General features: G+C 38.1%; 1 protein-coding gene across 4 annotated transcripts in view; it reads right to left on the minus strand.

Moving 5' to 3' along the window:
- The window catches only part of MTDH (metadherin), a 53,465-nt gene that overhangs the window by 26,659 nt on the left and 8,212 nt on the right, over positions 1–18,594 (minus strand). For all 4 annotated transcript variants that reach the window (XR_016388370.1, XM_030760030.2, XM_030760036.2 and 1 more), the window contains exons 2-3: positions 13,041–13,142; positions 173–257 (exon numbers count right to left, since the gene is read on the minus strand). Coding sequence is in view for 3 of the 4 variants with exons in the window: in XM_030760030.2 (XP_030615890.1) it covers positions 173–257; positions 13,041–13,142 (187 nt within the window). In the remaining variant the exon portion in view is untranslated. The remainder of the gene's footprint in view (positions 1–172; positions 258–13,040; positions 13,143–18,594) is intronic.

Here is an 18,594-nt window from a genome sequence, read left to right on the forward strand (position 1 = left end):
AGGGGAAAAACGTGTCTCCTAACAATGTCACAGATGTGTACACTAAAATCTATAGTTATTAAAAAGAAGAGCCAGATAAAAGATTAAGCGAAACAAATGCAGCTTTTATATAATGCACCTTGGTAAAAAAGGATTAAAAATTTTTCTACAGTCCTTTCACTTGCTCAAGTACCTTCATCAACTTCCTTTCCATCATGGCGTGAACTGTTTTGCACTGCTTTAGCATCTGACTTTGATTTCTTCTTATTTTTCTTTGACTGAAAGTAAAATAGAATGTTACTTAATATTTCATTATGTTTTTGAAAAGGTAGGAGTCAGTAAAATACATAATGAAATGTATGATGCTGACAACCAAAAAAATTTAATGTTTGATTAAAAAACTTAACATATTAAATGGCAATAATAGTATGAGGTTACCATTTATTCAGTGGTTACTATATAAGTACGTTACATTCAATTCTTTATTCCTTAAAAAAAGCTCACTAGAAAGGTATTATTCCCATTTTAGAGATTAGGAAACAAAGACTTAGAGATGTTAAATATTAAATAGGCTGTCTGGGTTGCATTAAGTTAATAAATTAGGAAATAGGTCTATCTGGCTCCAAAGTCTGTGCCCTTAGACATCATGCTATCCTAACTTACATCATAAATAAGGTACTATAACATGATGTTTTCAGAGCAATAAAACGAAAACCTATTGCTAGTGGTCAGAAGGAAAATGATGTACTGATTATTGGTTTCTTGATTTCGTAAAGCAGATTGTTGGCATACTCTTCGTATAACAAATTAATGAGTCAACTGTACAAAATAGGTAATATTTTGTCAGTTTCCAAGCAGTGTGAAAATACCTAAGATTTGTATATGGTAGATGTGTAGTAATTCATTAAAGAAAAAACACCCACCCATATACAAGATATGGACATTTTTGGAATGGCTTTCCAATTCCCTTTGCTTTCTCCTCTCAAAAGGTTACTAAAAACTTCATGAAGCCATGATTTCTATATTTAGATAAGTGTTTCCAGAAGAGAACTAATATTTAGAAACATAGATTTTATTTATACTTCGTATTCACTCATTTAACTATTTACCGAGATTGGCTATGTATGTATTATTGTGCACTATCTTAAAGTTAAGTTTACAACTAAAAAGAAATAGGGTAAGCAGTAACTGACCGTTTGAGTAAGCAGTAAATGATAGCTAATTGCTTCTTATCAAGAAACTACTTGCAAATATTCTCAAGTGGCATGGGAATACATAAAAACTATTAAAATGTTTTCTTACGTTCCCCATAGTTGACATGCATCTGTTTCTTTGCATGTTCTCATTATCATTAACATGTATCATGTTTAAGGTACTGGTTTATTACCTCTACCAAACCAGGCTCATATCCACTTAAAAAAAATTGAGATATCTTTTTCAGTGTAGTTCAGTGTAGTTCAGCGGTTTTCAGTATCTTCGAAGTTGCACAACTATCACTGGTATCTAATTCCAGAACATTTTCATCATCCCTAAAAAGAAACCTGGGACCCATTAGCAGTCACTCCCTACTACCTTTTCCCCACTGGCACCCACCACTAATCTACTTTCTGTATCTCATATCCACTCTTAAGTAAAGATGTAACACACTGAGCATCTATCAGTTACAATCTAGAGCAAGGGTCAGCAACCTTTTTCTTTCTTTCTTTCTTTTTTTTTGGCCGTGTGGCTTGTGGGAATCTCAGTTCCCCAACCAGGGATTGAACCCACATCCTTGGCAGTGAAAGCGCAGAGTCCTAACTACTGAACCGCCAGGGAATTCCCAGCAAACTTTTTCTATAAAGGATAAAACAGTAAATATTTTAGGCTTTGCAGGCCGTATGGTTCTATATGTAGCAACCAAATAATTCTGCTGCTGTAACATGAAAGTAGCCATATACCATATATAATTAAATGGGTGTGACTGTGTTCCAGTAAAACTGCATTTCTAAAAATAGGAATCTGGCTGAATTTGGGGGTCAGAGTTTGCCAACCCCTGATCTAGAGTAGTACTGTCCAACAGAAATATAACACAAGCCACGTATGTAATTAAAATTTTTCTAGCAGATATTAAAAAGTTAAAATATGTAACATTAATTTTTATATTTCACCCAACGCATCCAAAATACTATCATTTCAAAATGTAATCAATATTAAAAACTATTAATAAGACAGTACGAAAAAGAATGCTAAATAGCCACATGTGGCAAACAGCTACTATATTGGACAGTCACACCTATAGAAACTAACTAAAGTAGGTACCCCCGCCTTACAGATAAGGAAACCTGAGGCCATAAAGAGATTATATAACTTGCCTAAGATATAGTGTTAAGTGTTGAAACCAAGACTAAAATCCAGTTCTGACTCCAGAGCCTTGCCTCACAAATACTTTCCTTTCTGACTCTCTACATATAATGCCAAATATAAATTCAATCATGTATTAGCTATGTGATTTAGGGTTGAATCACTCTAAACCCTTTTCCCCAACTGTCATATGGGACAAAAACTCCTACTAACTTCACATAAGGTTCTTTTAAGGATTAAATAAGATGTGAAAGCAGACTGCTGACTACAAAGCCACATGCATAAATCAGCTTTTTTTTTTTAAAAGAGGGAAGCTATGGAAAAAGGACAGGAATTACATTCACACTGAAATATACTGTGATTTGTCATTAAAATAAAATCTGCAGAAAAGTAAGGGAAATTATCTTGATTTAGGCTTCCATCTTGTTTGATTTTATACTATTACCTTTAAAAGTAACCTCACTTTAAAAGTAACCTCTCACTCAGATGAGACTTAGTAACATAATATACTATTAAAAGCTTTAACGTGGGCTTCCCTGTTGGCGTAGTGGTTGAGAGTCTGCCTGCCGATGCAGGGGATGTGGGTTCGTGCCCCAGTCCGGGAAGATCCCACATGCCACAGAGCGGCTGGGCCCGTGAGTCATGGCCGCTGAGCCTGCGCGTCTGGAGCCTGTGCTCCGCAACGGGAGAGGCCACAACAGTGAGAGGCCTGTGTACCGCAAAAAAAAAAAAAAAAAAAAGCTATATAAAGTAAATATGTATACACACTACTAATTGACCCAGCCATCCTACTGAGGTGAATGTCTTACTTCTGATCAGCTCCATTACAGCTAACAGTTGAAAGAAAACTGAGAACGTAAGTTCTGCCTTCCTGTTACCCATAGTCCTTCCCCCCATTGTTGTCAGGCTTCACTATGGAGCTGGGTGGATTATTAAACTAGCCTCTCTTGAATGGTCTTCATACAATCAAGATTTATTAAATACCTACTATGTGTCAGACACTGTTTTAGGAGCTCAGTATACAGAACTAAATAAAACTTTCTACTTATGGAAAGTGTACTATACTAATCTAATAGGAGAAACAGACATGTAAATGAGACATTAGGAGAAATTCTTATCTTCAAGGGCTTCCCTCCCATTGCTCATCTCCCAACATATCTATACCAGTCCAATTAATTTACATTCCCATTTAAAAACTCCCTATCATTTTCTACCATCTATAAAGTCTAATAACTTCCTCATATGATACAGGTCTTCCACAAATTAATCTCAACTGTATATTCTTTTATTCACATATACAATCATTTGGTTCCAACACGACTGTCATCTCTAAATATCCTTGTCTTTGCCCAAACGTTACTGACCATGAATTTTCTCTCAAAATAAAGTACGGTAGCCTGGGTGCTTAGGGTGACTTTCCTTGTACCCTTTACCATGTACCCCCTCCCTCCCTCTACTGATGTCCAATGCCTAAAATGATGTGCATTATTTTTTCTTAACCCAGCTCAAGTTCCACCCCATTTGCTTTATCTCTGTCATCTTCCTCTCCCCAATTAATTAATTAATACCTTTTAACATCCTAAATAAGGATGCCAATGACTATATATAAAACATGAGTAAAGCTTAATATTTTGATAAAAAATAGTATAAACAGAAAGCCTAATATTTTCTTCCTTCATCCCAATGGATCTTCTTATGTATTCCAATTTGGAGAGTACAGTCTTTAAAGCACATGCTAAAGTAGTTCTAAGACTATGAGTAATTTGCTCTCAAATTCACAGAACTTAAATATAAAAAAAAAAGGAACTGGTTATCAAAGAAAACACACAAAAATAACTTCCATAATCAAGCTCATCTTTTAATCTTAACATAAATGAACACTCCGTAATATTAGACAATACCCAAATAAGTGCTATCATTTATTAGAGTGGCAAAAGGTATACCTTGACAGCAAAAGCAGATCTATTCAAATGGCTAACTGCTCTCTTAACAGATACTGCTATTTTAAAGAACTGCAAAGTATACAGAAAGGCAGAACAGTGCCCAATTAATGCTGAAAAGATTAACTTAGGGAGTATAATCTAATATTTGCATTGCAACAAAACTATCAGAAGAGGAATACTGTACAAATTTTTAGTTAAATGATACTTTATTTTGCAATTAGCCATTTACACACAAGGTAAGTTGCCAGGTTCTGAATGTAATCCTTATTCAATTTATTAATTCTCTAATCTGGAAAGTACTAGTCCTTAAAATTTGGGGGAACTGACCTCTCTAATACTTACAGCTCTGTAATCATCTAAAGTCTCTGCTGGTAATGTCAGGAGTGATAAAGTAAACAGAGCATGAAAAAGAGGAATGCTGAGTATTTTCTAAAGGTTAGAAATGGATACTAGAGTGCTCTGGTCTGCTGACTAGTGGCTGGTGTATAAGGTTTTTCATTAACTCACGGCAAAATCTTTTTTCCGAGATTTTTGTTCTTCTTCCATTGTGTCAAAATTCCTTTCTTTTTTTGCAATGGTGGTTTTAAAAATGTACTTGTATAATATCGCTTATATGTGGAATCTAGAAAAATGGTACAGATGAACTTATTGGTAAAGCAGAGTCACAGATGTAGAGAACAAACTTACAGTTACCAAGGGGGGTGGGGGTGGGACAAACTGGGAGACTGGGATTCACATATACACACTACTATTGTATAAAATAGATAACTAATGAGAACCTACTGTTTAGCACAGGGAACCCTACTCAGTGATCTGTGGTGACCTAAATGGGAAGAAAATCTAAAAAAGAATGGATGTGTACATGTATACGTACACATACACATATACATATACATGTATGTATAACTGATTCACTTTGTTGTACAGCAGAAACTAAAACATTGTAAAGCAACCATACTCCAATAAAAATTAATTTTAAAAACATCAGCAAAAAAAAATCAACAAATTAAAAAAAAATGTACTTGATGGGATTTCCCTGGCAGTCCAGTGGTTAAGACTCTGCGCTTCCACTGCAGGGGGTGTGGGTTCGATCCCTGGTCAGGGAACTAAGATCCCACATGCCAGGAGGTGCAGCCAAGAAAATAAACAAAAATAAAAGTGTACTTGACAAAATTAAAAGTTGTCAGTGAAATTTATTTTGAGAAGTTTTAGCAATTGCCACTTGAAAAAGTCTGAAAACCATTGCTTTAGGATCAATTTCATCCACTTCCTGCCTAAATGTGGCAAGTCCCTAATTTTATACTGCTCCACATTTTGGCACTATTTATTTTTCTCACTTGTCTCTCACTTTTCTCATCTGTCTCATACAGATGAGTTGGGCATGGTTAAATGGCAAAGGATGAATGGTCCAAGAGGCATGCGAATTCCATTTCTCTACTCTGTCTGAACTAGCAGTTTACTTAATCTTAGTACCTTGGTGACACAATATCAGGATGAGATTAATTATGAAAAGTATTACAAACCTTTTAAAAAGTAGACAGGCTTGCAACTGATTTCCCCCATTTTGGGGAGGAGGTATGATTTAAACTAGACTCAGCATCTCTCCACTCACTACTACTCTGATACATTTTTTTTGAATGGAAGTAAGGAGTAGAGATGCAGGTGCAAGGAAGTGCCCACAATGAGCACTTTACCTCTTTCTCCTCACCTTGGTTAGTTATTTTCTTTCACAGCGTTTAACACCACCTGACTTTAGAGACTATACTTGCTTGTTTTTAGTTGTTTTCCCCACTAAACTTCATGAGAATAGTGACTCTTTAATCAATCATTTTATCCTGTTTTATCAACCATTATATTCTTTGTGTTTAGATAGTATATCCTGCATATAGAAGGTATTCCATTAATATTTCGTTAATTTTATCAACCATTTTATCCTGTTTTATCAACCATTATATTCCTTGTGTTTAGAATAGTATATCCTGCATATAGAAGGTATTCCATTAATATTTTGTTAATCAATGAAAGAGCCTAAAATTAGACTGCATCACATATAGCCCTGTCTTCCTAACTCTCACTGTCCCCCCAAATAAAATCTTTGAGCTATTACATTTGTATACTTGATTCATCATCCAAGCCGTTAAATTATTTAAATATGTTTGGTGTGAGCTCATAAGTTATGGAACACTGCATAAACAGCATGGTTATCAACTCATAATCTTAAAAAATTTACAAGAAACCTTTCTTAACAACTTCTTTTATCTAGCCCTGAACTCTTTCCCAGATTTGGTCCTCACATTTCCAACAGCCTAAACTAATTCCACTTGGAGATTCCACTTCCATTCTCACTTCAATCATAGCATTATAAAATACAAATTCACCATTTCACTTTTGATCCCCTCTTGCCACTATACAAGCAGGTATCATGGAAAAACGATGCGTTAAGGCAGAAGTCCTAGTTCTGGTCTCAGTTCCACTATTCATTAGGTGTTTAGACAGAAAAGTCTACGGGCAGAAATGAGGCTTCTCTGGTAAGATATTCCCACTTTTATTTAAAAAACCACTTGGTTTACCTTAAAGAAGTTCTTGAAAACTAATTCCTTGGGTGAAACGCAAGAAATCACAAAGCTACAGACTGCGGCACAAGGGAGCCTGGAAGGTCAAGAGTCCAAGACCTAGAGAATCAGATGATATTAAAGCACTCCAGATAATGAAACATTTTAATGAACCCAAAAGACTGTATCAGGAGTTTAAAACAGGGGTTCAGCAAAAAAAGGGACCAGATAGTAAATATTTTAGGCTTTGTAAACTATGAGGCCTCTCAACTTTGCTGTTGTATTGCAAAAGCAGCCACAGACAATAAACGAATAAGTGTGTCTGTGTTCCAATAAAACTTTCAACAATAGGCAGAGAACCTGATCATGGCTTGCCAATCCCTGGTTTGAAACTACAGTTTCTAAGATGTATTATGGAACATAAAACAAATGTACGTAAGCTCCCTGAGCATGCAGGTTTTTCTCTATTTTGCTAACTGCTAGAGTTTATGCCTGTATAAAATCTATGCTGCCTCAGAATAATTTTGTCTTTGGTCTTCTAAACACTAATCACTCAAACTTCTTGGTCATAGGATACTCTTTTCTACTCTTAAAAGGTATTGAGGGGACTTCCCTGGCGGTCCAGCGGTTAAGAATCTGCCTTCCAATGCAGGGGACGCAGGTTCGATCCCTGGTCGGGGAACTAAGATCCCACATGCCGCGAAACAACTAAGCATGTGCACCATAACTACTCAGCCTGCAAGCCACAACTACTGAGCCCATGTGCCACAACTACTGAGCCCATGTGCCACAACTACTGAAGCCTGCATGCCTAGAGCCTGTGCTCCGCAACAAGAGAAGCCACCGCAATGAGAAGCCCGTGCGCCACAACTAGAGAAAACCTGCAGGAAAAGACCCAACGCAGCCAAAAATAATAAAATAAATAAACTAAATTTTAAAAAAAAAGGAAAAGAAAGAAAACCAAAATGTCTGGAGCTTAGAGAAGGTAAGCGGTAAGAAAAGAGACTTGAGCCACAGTGCCATTGGATTATGTTCAAGATTGTCGAGTAATAACAACGGGAAATCATGAAGGATTTTAGGTTGAGGAAGGAAAAAATATTACATCAAAACTTGTCAAGTGGTAGTTTCTTAAAAATTGTTGCAATGTGGAATCTGAAATTACATCAATGAGCTTTCTATACTTTACTACATTAAAATCCATTGGTCTACCTTGCACCTTAAATGAATCTTTTATACTTGTCTACTTTTGTAACATGTAAGCATTGAGCATTTGGAAAATACTGATTCACTGAGTTACATACATCTTCCAAAAGGTTAAAAAACATTCTGGGGGGCTTCCCTGATGGCGCAGTGGTTAAGAATCTGCCTGCCAATGCAGGAGACAAGGGTTCGAGCCCTGGTCTGGGAAGATCCCACATGCCGTGGAGCAACTAAGCCCGTGCACCACAACTACTGAGCCTGCGCTCTAGAGCCCATGAACCACAACTACTGAGCCTGCTGCGCCACAACTACTGAAGCCTGCGCGCCTAGAGCATGTGCTCCGCAACAAAAGAAGCCACCTCAATGAGAAGCCTGCGCACCACAACGAAGAGTAGCCCCTGCTCGCCACAACTAGAGAAAGCCCGCGCGCAGCAAGGAAGATCCGACGCGGCCAATACATACATACATACATATATACATAAATAAATAAAATTTATAAAAAAACCCAAAAAACAGTCTGGGGACTTCCCTGGTGGTCTCCCAGTGGTTAAGAGTGTGCGCTCCCAATGCAGGGGGCCTGGGTTCGATCCTTGGTCAGGGAACTAGATCCCACATGCATGCCCCAACTAAGATTTCTCATGCCACAACTAAGGAGCCGGCGAGCTGCCACTAAGGAGCCCTTGAGCTGCAACTAAGGAGCCCGCCTGCTGCAACTAAGACCTGGTGCAACCAAATAGATAAAAACAAAGAAACAAAAAACCCCAATCCACTATATACAATATTAAAAAAAAACCCAACACATTTGTTAACATCACTGCTGATCTCATCAGAAATTCATTAAGTTCTGGGATGTTGTCAAGCTCATGGTGGTAGACACAAATTTTCCAAATTTCTAATTTTCACTTGGCAACAAATCATTTTATCATTTGCAACAGTACTATCAGTTGTTTTCCTTGAACTGTCTTATTTTTGAGAAAATGTCTACAAATACCCAACTCTAAATAACCATGGTCTATCAGTTGTTCTCTCAAGTAAAAATGGAGTAACAAGAAATAAGTGGCTAGTCCAGCTTGCAACTCAACTGCACAGGTGTTTTTCCTCAAGGCAACCACTGTTTTTCAGTATAGAGCATACTTTATGCATGCTTCCCATTTCATCATACAGAATAATTAAACGGCATGTATTCAGAAGTCAAGATTTAATAAAATGAATAATGATCATTTTTTCAGATTCATCAAGGATACTCTTAAGTGGAATTAGCTTTTTTATTTTTTTTTCCTTTTTTTTTTCCAAGTAAGTGGATTGCAGTAAAGAATTCAACTACAAGTAGCCTGGTGTCACTGCCTTTATTTGTACTAAGGCGTCAGTAGTTTTACTCACTACTGCTTTTGCACCATTAATGCAAATATTAACACAGTGGAAAAGACAAACAATGTCTTAATTACTCTGAAAACAGTTTTGTCTTCTGGGACCCAACAAAAAGGTCCCTGGAACGCCTTCACAGGGGTCCACGGACCATACTTTGAGAACTGCTACCTCAAAGAAACTGAGAGAGCATTACTTACTAGCTATGTGATCCTGGGCAATTCATTAAACCCTTTTCAATGAGCTGTATAAAAAAAATGATACTACCTTCCTCCCTGTGCATTAGGATTAAGAGATGTGAGAACATTTTGTACTCTGTGTAGCATCACGAAAATGTAAGAACTTGTTAATATTTATAATGAATGAGTATTTCAGTAGGACACCACTGACTTTGTCTGCAACAACCTGATGGTGACCAAATTTTATACATTTTTGCTTTTGCTATTTTTCTTACTAACCATCTTTACACTTCTATCTTAATTCAGACCTTTACAATCACAGATGCAATGCTGATTTGTTAATCACAAATGTTGCTGCCAGCTGAGGATATCTAAGTTTTTATCATACCCCACCCCACCCTGACCAGTCAAACCTGTCTAGGGCTTTCCCTTGAGTCTGAATATGTTGTTTTGTTTCAGCTGAACAATGACTGACTGTGTTCATTTGTTTCTCTCCCCTGCCAAAATTGGCCTCCCCACTTCTACTACTCACTGAAATACCATCCCCATCCTCAAGAGTCCAATTAAGTCAATCTTTTCTGGCTACCCAAATAGGATAATCTTACTTCTCTGAATACCTGGCAGTCAAGGCCGTATGTTACCTGGTATCTTATCCTATGCTTGCCTTTCCTTAACTAGACTGTAATCTCTCTGAGGGTAAGTACATCTTACATTTCTCCTTATTCTCTTCATCATTAAATAGCACAATGCATTCAGCCTGGCTAATGATCCAATGTATACTCTACTAGACACTAGCATCAATGAAGCATTAACCTTCATACCCAAATGGACCTGGTAGCTTAACTTGCTTTACAGAGCCAATATCTATAGCTCTTGTCATATACGGTTTTTAGACAGTTTTATCTATAAGGCTTACTCAAGTGACAGGACAAGGTATTCAATATCACTGCATATGGGCTTCCCTGGTGGCACAGTGGTTGAGAGTCCGCCTGCCGATGCAGGGGACACGGGTTCATGCCCCGGTCTGGGAGGATCCCACATGCCACGGAGCGGCTGGGCCCATGAGCCATGGCCGCTGAGCCTGCGCATCCGGAGCCTGTGCTCCGCAACGGGAGAGGCCACAACAGTGGGAGGCCTGCGTACCACAAAAAAAAAAAAAAATCACTGCATAGAGTGCAATTGCTTTACGGGCAAACCGTATTTCTTAAAGTGCCTAACGTGGCTCTGAGAGGAAAACAAATACATAATAATATATATTTAGGTGCATAAGTAGACGTAAGATGTTTATTTACGAAAAAAGACAGTAAGAAGTCTTAAAAAAAAAACACCACATATTTAAAACACACAAAAGCATACAGCACAATAGCATAAAAAGTTAACTGAAATGAGAGTCACCTGGACTGAACCAAGTTAAAAAGCATAAATTCAAGATGTAGGATTGCGAAAAGAAACATTAAGCGCCAGTGGTAGCATTTATTATTATGCAAAAAGTCAAATCAAATAGGTGACAAACCAAAGGTAGAAGCCTTGCACTAAAAAAGCAATGGCAACTGAAAGGAGGTGGTTCTGTCAAGTGATTAAACAGCGCATGGGCTTTGGCATCAGAATGAGCTGGGTTCAAATCCCAGTTCAGAAACTACGTATGAACTCAGAGAAATCACACAATCCCTCTATGCTTCAGAGCCCTTATCTGTAAATGGGACTAATGCTATTTGCCTGGAAGAGTTTTTGAAAGGATCAGAAATAATACAGAGCAGTAAAAAAGCACAGACTTTGGAGTCAGGTTAGGAGTCAGGTTTGGAGTCAGGTTAGTCTAGGTTAGAACTGACTGTACTTTTAAAAGCTTAGGTAACTTAAGCCTCACGTTTCTTATTTGTAAGATATGATACCACCTCCTCAGCATTCTTGCAAGGATAATTAAAGTAACATGTATAAATATTCTATAAAGTCTTAAAAGTACACCCAGTAAGTGCTCAATAAGTTGTCCCTACTATAAGTAAATATATTTACTTATAATTAAATAAGTAATTATGTACGATATATACACAGACCTCACCTTGCACAGTGCCTGCCATGTTTTAGATACTTAACAAATGTCAACCATTATAACTACTTTCTAGCATAAGAGATTTCAGAATGATTTAAAACTTTAAACTATGGTTTTACATCCTGATACATACAATCTATATATAATTAATCAATCAGAGATGAATGTTAGTTGATTAATTATTCCAACTACAGATTTTTCAGGGAGTGGAAGCAGGAGTTAAGTATAAAATGCTCACTAGTAGAGAGAAAGCCCAGGAACAAGGAAACACTAGATGGGAGAAGTATACATCTACTTTAAGCATATAAACTATTCACAGTGTAAATTCACAATCCCTAAATTGTATGCTTATTTGTTAATAAAAGTAATTTACTATTTATTTTTCTGCCAAAGGCAAAGTCAGACATATATTTAATTCTTTCCCACAACCATCCTTCATTTTAAGCCATCCTACCTGCAGCTGTTTTGGCCCTAGACCAATTTCACCGGGTTACAGGGCAGAATTGATCTCACCAGTTCTTCAGTGGTATTTTGAAATTATGAGCATTAAGAAATTGTACCAACCACTTCACACCACTACTCTACAGGGCTGGAGTTGTGGCACCTTGGTTCCTAGAAACCACTTACCTACCTGTGGTTGTTTTTTTGTTCATTTTCCCTGAAAAGGAGCTATGCATGCAAGGGTTAGAAAAAAAAGGGTGGGGGGAGGTTGCAATTTTTAATGTACCAAAAAGAATTAAATAAAAAGTCTCTCGCCCACAGCAGGAGGTACCACTGTTAACAGAGTCTTGTACATTTTTCCTACTTACAAACTAAATTAAGTCAAATAAAAACGGGATGGTTCTAACACTGGCAACTGGAAAATGAATAAAACCCCAGGAATGTACCATTAACGGGGTATAATAGATTGTCTTATTTGAAAACTTAAGAGTGCACATCCAAACCTTTTAATAATGACCTGAGTACAGAATTTTTCCTTTGTTAAACAAATTCAAATTGTATCTAATAAGTAGATGATTATGTCGCTGTCACAATAGAAATCTACATTAACACTTAATACCATAGAACAATTTTGCCAAGCTTTCCATGCCAAAAGTGCACTATTAACAAAGGTATCACAATTTTGTTTTCCAATAAGAGGTATGTTACATATCTGGAACCTTACTCATATAAAAGATGCTCAAGTCATGAATAAATTGTTCCTGGCAAAATGAAAACTTAATAATGTCACAGCAATGTTTAAAATACTTGGTGATACGTCCCTCCTTAAAAAACAAACAAACAAAACCAACTTACTTAAACCTCCACCACCCATCCATCGCTATGATAAATTCAGATTTTTAGTTTTCCTTAAATGGGGGTGTACATGTAACATTTTATATGTCACTCTCTTTATTAAGAGCCTTGCATATAATTTCACATGCTCCCAACTAACCTTTTCATTTTTCTTGTGTGTCTCTAATGGCTGCTTAGCTGCTGCACTCCGAGGAGTTCGGACGACCTCTTCCTCAGCCACTTCGATGGTCCGTCCGTTTGGCTGCACAGCAACAATAATGGATTCTGTTACCAAACTGCTTGGCAGAGCAAATCAAAGATTTGTACTCAGGACACAGAATATACAACAATCAAATTCTACCCCCGACCCAAATTAAAACGTTTTTTGTACAGCTGTGTTATCTAAGACTATTGTCCCTAGGAACTACATCTTGTAATATAATAAAGAATGAACTTATAAGCAAAACTGTACCACAAATTTATTTTCTGATTTCACCCAGGCATCAGTACCTCCAACAAAAAATAGTGGAATGGAAGCAGGAAAAAGAACTAAATTGTCTTTGCACTCTGACCACCAACTGGCTGTGTAATCTCAGAGTATTTCACTCGTTATCTTTGAGTTTTTTTCTACATCTATAAAAGTGATAGGTCTGATCTATTCAAAAGTCCACAGACTTTTTTTGGTAAAGGGCCAGACAGAAATTATTTTAGGCTTTGTGAGCTATGGAGTCTCTGTCGCAACTACAAAACTCTGCTACTGTAGCACAAAAGCAGCCATAGATGATGCATAAAGGAATGAGTACCTCTGTGTTACAAAAAACTTTACAAACACAGGTGGAGGGCCAGATTTGGTCCATGGACCACAGTTTGTTGGTCTCTGTGTTAGATAATCGCTAATGTCCCCTGTAATCTTACAATCTAATAGCTCTACTATTCTAGGATTAAGAAGCTTTACTAACCCACTGCCACATAAAAAGGCTACCTCAGTTTTCCTAACAACCCCAAAATAAAATGACAGCACTTAGGGGTGTTCATGAGTAGAATTAAGACTCTGAACACCAATTCTGGCTTTTAATCAGAATCACCAGTTGGGGTTTTTTTTTTTTTTAAATGAAGCATTTCTGAGCCCCATCACCAGAAATATACTTAGATTCAGAACTTTGAAGAAAAGGGCCCAGGTATCTCCCAGGTATCTGTATTTCTAACCTCTTCTTTCTGGATCTTACTACTACTTTTCACTTGCCCATTCTTCTCATATTCAACACAGTAAGTTAGTAAATCAATACACTAGTTTAAATTGCTTTATTTCTACTTCTTGCAGAACAGATTTCCACCAGATTACTTATTACAGCGGAGCTATAGTAACAAAAACAATATGAATGTTCAAAGTTTTTCTAATGTGACATTACCTGCATTTGTGCAAAATTATCAGGGATATGCAGTTGGAAAGAGAAACCATTAATATTCCAAAACCCAATCTGTAGGCTTCCCAAAGATTTATGGCAGAAAAATCCAAACAAAAGCTGTCTTTTAGCTGATTAAATTCCTAATTAACTCAAATTTAATATGCTGAGTCTTAAGCAACTTGTTAAAGTCAGACAGCTAATGTTGAAACCAAGCGTCCTCACTCTCGGTTTGGTTTTCTTTCCTCTGGGCTGTTTTACCACTTTAACTCTGTCTCTTCTCATTTCTCTGTGTTTATGTATATGCGGGGGCAGGGAGGGGTGGAGGAGACAATGCATTGAGAAAGGTCAGAAACCCCAGAAAGGAATTTGGGCTTAGAGCCATATCCACACCAGGAATATAAAACTTCATTTAATTCTACTTTCCCGTATCACCATCTTACTTGTCAGTTCTCGTATGCCATTTCTTATTTCAGGCTAGTCAAACTTACTTTTTCTGATTTTCTGGGGTCGTCCTCACCTTTCCATGTAAGCTTTACTCCAACTGACCAATCTTACAGCTCTAAGTCCACAGTTTCCCTCTCTTCACGTGGCAGCTCACAAGCCTCACATCTATGAAACTTCATTTAACTAATCCCTTCAGCAAACTATCATAGTCACTTATATGATACCTCCATTTTACTCATGTAAATGACTAAATTGGGTCATTTTAATTTATATACTAACTGTAAAAAGGTGAAATTAAGTGGTTAAAAACTATCTTAAAAACCGCTAAAAAGTTCAATGCAATTCCTTTGAGACAACTGCAAACAATGCTGATAGAGCCTCCCAAATGAAAGATGAAAAAATCTTTCCTTCTGGACAAATACAAAGTCTGAAGTCCTCAATCAATGACCAGCATAGGAACACTCAGTCTCCATTTCATAGGCTCTGCAATGATCAGCAAGCCAAAGGTGGTCCCACATTCCAACCTGTGCCAATTTTACTTCCTTCTTTGCAACAACTTATGTAGCGGCTAGAACTGCAGTTCTGGCCTATGCAGATTTCCCAATTTTCCACTAACTTTTGGGCTTTATATAGGTCTCATAACTATTGGGGTTCCGTAAGTCACCAACAGCTCCCCACAAATGCCTGACACCATGAAATAATAAGCCCCCTATCCCAAGGGAAAAGTCAACAGCATTCTCAGGTAGCAGGAAAAGAGGATACACTTTGATGGTTGTGCCTCTCCTACCTATCAACAGCACTAATCTGATCTCTACTAGCTGGTCAAGGAAGCCTTGTCCTGGTAAAGCATTAACCACATTTAAATTAGCAAATCCCTAAATGGAAGCATATTACGTAGATCTGCTCACATGAAAAGAACTAATCGCAAACTAACACTTCAAATCCAATATGACTTCCATGCTGGGTTTTACATGAAAGTATCTTCTCTGATCATAGAGACTTTATAATATATATGGTGCTGTTTCTACAGGTTAGAATTACATGGGCCTCTTGCTGTACCCCGGTTTAAAATTCTCTGGAAAATTCTGAGGTGTTCCCCTCCAGGGCCAACCAAAGTTAATTTTATATATAGCATGCAATCTATATTTTAAATTAGACCACCCCAAAATGTCCTTCAAATTTGGTGAAAATCAACCAGTAACAGAAAAATGATATAATCATTCCTTACATGGATAAACTTGTAGATAATGCCATGTCAGCCTTGTTATTAAACATTGCCTCAACTCCCATCCCAGATCCTTTTAAAAAATACATTCACAAAAGAACGTGTGTGTGTGTTGGGAGGGTGATAAGGCAGAATGAAGACACCTAGCTGACAATCAGGAAAATAAAATGGAGGAGGGGGCCACACAGCAGGGGAACAGGGTCTTATTTGATAACTACTCAAGGAAATAAAATTCTTCACGTTAGTCAATCTCCAATTTACTAATTCCATAAACATTTATTAATTAATTAAGTACAAGGCACCACATAGGGACCTCAGGGACAAGGACATATGAAAGGAATCTGCCCTCTGAGAGTTTTAAGGTTCAGAATAATAAGATATGCTTAATAATAGACTTCTACTCCATTTGAGTGGCCTTTATATATCTGTTAAACTGATTCTAAATTACAGAAGAATCTATAGCTAAGGTAAGCATATACAAGGTTTAACATTTGACACTTCTAAAATGAAAGCATTTAGAATCCTATTTCCACTTAGTTATATAAATTTTATTTTTAGCCACGAAATGTAAAAACCATGACTTCAAATTACTTGGAAACGTCTTAAGTTTATTTATTTATTTTCTAATTTTTAAAAAAAATTTTATTTTAGGGGCTTCCCTGGTGGCGCAGTGGTTGAGAGTCCACCTGCTGACGCAGGGGACACGGGTTCGTGTCCCGGTCTGGGAGGATCCCACATGCTGCGGAGCGGCTGGGCCCGTGAGCCATGGCCACTGAGCCTGCGTGTCCGGAGCCTGTGCTCCGCAATGGTAGAGGCCACAGCGGTGAGGGGCCCGCGTACCGCAAAAAAAAAAAAAAAAAATTATTTTATTTAGTTTTGGCTGTATTGGGTCTTCATTGCTGCGCGTGGGCTTTCTCTAGTTGCAGCAAGTGGGGGCTACTCTTTGTTGCAGTGTGTGGGCTTCTCACTGCAGTGGCTTCTCTTGTTGCGGAGCATGGGCTCTAGGCGCCTGGGCTTCAGCAGTTGTGGCACATGGGCTCAGTATTTGTGGCTCACGGGCTCAGCAGTTGTGGCTTGCGGGCTCAGCAGTTGTGGCTCGTGGGCTCAACAGTTGTGGCCTGTGAGCTCTAGAGCGCAGGCTCAGTAGTTGTGGCATATGAGCTTAGTTGCTCTGCGAAATGTGGGATCTTCCCGAACCCATGTTCCCTGCACTAGCAGGTGGATTCTTAACCACCGCACCACCAGGGAAGTCCACTTCTTAAGTTTAGAAACTAGAAGGGCAGTCTACTAACTACCAAAAAAATAAGTGAAATATGAAAAGACTACGGGCTTTGGAATGGACAAGCTGGGATTAAGGCCCAACTTCCATATTTAATCACTGTGACTTTAAGCATTTTCCTTGACTTAACCCTCAACTTCATCATCTGTAAATATGAAGAAAATACGTAACTTGTCTTATGTAACTTGTTAAAGTGACAGTAAATGAGAAAACATGTGAAAGCATACTTTACTTGCTCAAGAAACAGTTTCTTTCCTTCAATATCCTTTCCTCTCCAAAGCTATGATGGCCCATAACCTCATCCCATGTTCCAGCACTCAAGTCATTTTTCATACTAGCAAGCTCAAAATAAACGTTAAGTCCTGGTGGTCAAGAGAGCTAACAAACTGTACATGTATCCAATGGGCCCAATGCTCCAGACACAAATTCTTTTGGGAAGTTAACAGAATACAAATGATGAGTAAATGTATCCTCTCAGAGGCTAAAAATAGTCCAGGCTTGCTCTAGAGACATGTCATACTATCTTTCTTTTTTAAAAAGCTGCTTACAGTTTCACTGTTTTCTAAAAAAATTACACAATAATCATTCATGTTCATTCACTCAATATCCAGTAAGTGAACTCAGTAGAGTAATATGCAGAACCCTTAAAACCTTGAAACAAAGACAAGTGAGGCACAATTCCTGCCCTTGAGAAGCTTCGACCAAAGCAAAGGAAGAACACAGGTATACAATAGCGCACACTAAAATAACAGACAGGGCTTCCCTGGTGGCACAGCGGTTGACAGTCCGCCTGCCGATGCAAGGGACACGGGTTCGTGCCCCAGTCCGGGAGGATCCCACATGCCGCGGAGCGGCTGGGCCCGTGAGCCATGGCCGCTGAGCCTGCGTGTCCGGAGCCTGTGCTCAGCAACGGGAGAGGCCACAACAGTGAGGGGCCCGCGTATGGCAAAAAAAAAAAAAAAAAAAAAAGGTCCACATAAAATAACAGACAAAAGATGTACTCTGCCTCCACCCGCCCCGCCCTCCACCCGGCCCTATTCCCCAGCCTCTTTAAGGAGAAGAGTATGAGTTTTGAAGGCAAGCTGAGACCACGATCGAATCCCAAATGTCTATCACCCTGGACAAGTTACTACTTCACTGGAGTCTTAATTTACTTAGCTGGAAATTATACTGAGCATACAGGAAGCATAAGACTACATATTATGTCCATGATAAAAAAAAAATAAAGGCAAGGCATCATGGAAATTCAAGAGATATCATCTTTAGCTGATAGATCTAATAATTTCCAAGTATTTGCCATGTGCTAAGCACATGCATTATCTCATTTAATGGACAAGACTAAGTCTTTGTCAGTTTCTTA

This window comes from Delphinapterus leucas, chromosome 17 (genome assembly GCF_059928025.1).
Source record: "Delphinapterus leucas isolate spDelLeu-1000000601 "Yukka" chromosome 17, BTC_Dleu_Yukka2, whole genome shotgun sequence".
Taxonomy (NCBI): Eukaryota; Metazoa; Chordata; class Mammalia; order Artiodactyla; family Monodontidae; genus Delphinapterus; species Delphinapterus leucas.